We start from the raw sequence: 1,783 nt of genomic DNA, 5'->3' as shown, positions 1-1,783 counted from the left end.
TAAAAAAAAAAAAAAAAAAGCTTCACCTGCAAGGGAGTTTCGTCGTCGCCGCCTTCGGTCAAAGTCGCCATCAGCTTCCCCCACTGAGTCCTCATCCCAACGGTGGTCACCATCATCTTACAAGACCCGTCTTGCACTTTTGTCCCAGACAAAAGGAATGGATTCTCCGCATTAACCATCACAGGCTCGCTCTCACCGGTCAAGCTAGACTCATCTATCACCACAGAGAATCCAGACAGGAACAAACCATCAGCTGGAACCTGATCACCAATCCCCAGATGAACAACGTCCCCAGGAAGCAACTCGTAGATGGACATCTTCTGTCTAAACCCATTCCTAGTCACCTGAACGGTGATCTTCTTCTTCTCCTTATCCAAATCCCTGAACTGCAAACTCTGACGGTAATCACTAGTAGCAGTCACAAACACAACAAAGAGGATACTCGCCACGATGCCTAGACCATCGTGGGAGCCTTTAGGCCATCCTTCTGTAGCTATCCCAACGATCAAGGACACGAACGCGCAGACGCCGAGGATCATTAGCGTCATGTCTTGGAGAGCTTCCCATACGAACAGCCAGAAGCTTTTGAGCTCGCTCTCTGCGAACTTGTTGATCCCGAAGAGGTCTTGGCGTTGGGATAAGTGGGAAGCGTCTGTTGTTGAGAGTCCTTCGGTGGGAGATGCTTTGAGTTTGCATGCGAGACCGTCGACTCCGCCGTGGAACTTGAGTTTCTTGACGTCGTGGCTTTCGACTATTGAGCCTAGCTCGTCCGCGCAGATGTCGAAGCCTGCCGCTTTGACTTCTTCGGGGACTGTGTACTCACTTGGAGCCACACCTATATAAACGTATAAAGAAACATACAAACAAACAAAATCAAAACTTTGATATAACCTTGAAAAACAAAGCTGACACAAATTAGCAAAAAATGCTCAAAATTTTAACACAAATTAGCAACAAACAAAAGCTGTAAACTTTGACATTACCAAAAAAAAAAAAAACTCAAAAATTTGACACAAATTAGCAAAAAGCTGTAAACTTTTTACACAAGCAAAAAAAAAAACCGCAAAATTTTAACACAAATTAGCAAAAAAAAAAAAAAAAGGAGCTGTGAACTTTGACACAGATTAACACAGAAAAACTCTACAATTTGACACAAATTAGCAAAAAGCTGTAAACTTTGACACAAATTAACAAAAAAGCTCTGAACTTTGACACAAATTAACAAAAAAAAGCTCTGAACTTTGACACAAGTTAGCAGAAAAGCTCAAAATTTTGAAACAAATTAGCAACAAAAGAAAAACTTTGGCACAAATTAGCAAAAAGCTGTAAACTTTGACACAAATTAACAAAAAAAAAAAGCTTTGAAATTTGACACAAATTAGCAGAAAAGCTCTAAACTTTGACAGAAATTAACAAAAAAAGCTCTGAACTTTGACACAAGTTAGCAAAAAAGATGTAAGCTTTAGACATATAAAGCTCACCAGAGATGAACTGAAAGGCAGCTTTTGAGACAAGAACTGCGATCCTTAACTTCTCCTGTAAATAGAAAGTTTTATAAAGGGAACCCTCAAGAAGGAGCAACCCATCACATGAAAGGAGAAGAAGAAGAAGAAGGAGACAAGACCTGGTTCGTGCGGCGCATCGCAGCCGCTTCATAGCGTTTGGAGAGATTCGCGGTGAAGCGAAACCGGCGTTTAGGGTTCTTGACGACGCCGCAGAGATTACGCCATTTCTCAAGAGCTTCCTCAGAGGAATGCTTCGCCTTCACATCGAAGTTTTGGTT

General features: G+C 41.8%; 1 protein-coding gene across 1 annotated transcript; it reads right to left on the bottom strand.

Moving 5' to 3' along the window:
• Positions 1-21: 21 nt before the first annotated feature.
• On the bottom strand, positions 22-1,780 carry LOC106321684 (calcium-transporting ATPase 2, plasma membrane-type-like; the record flags this gene model as incomplete). Its single annotated transcript, XM_013759930.1, has 3 exons — positions 22-835; positions 1,482-1,536; positions 1,625-1,780. Coding segments are annotated over 3 exons (1,025 nt in total), but the record flags the coding sequence as incomplete, so codon positions are not given.
• Positions 1,781-1,783: the final 3 nt, after the last annotated feature.

This window comes from Brassica oleracea, unplaced genomic scaffold (assembly GCF_000695525.1).
Source record: "Brassica oleracea var. oleracea cultivar TO1000 unplaced genomic scaffold, BOL UnpScaffold02438, whole genome shotgun sequence".
Classification (NCBI taxonomy): domain Eukaryota; kingdom Viridiplantae; phylum Streptophyta; class Magnoliopsida; order Brassicales; family Brassicaceae; genus Brassica; species Brassica oleracea.
Note: the sequence above shows the minus strand (reverse complement) of the source record. Positions and strands in the feature narration are given on the sequence as shown.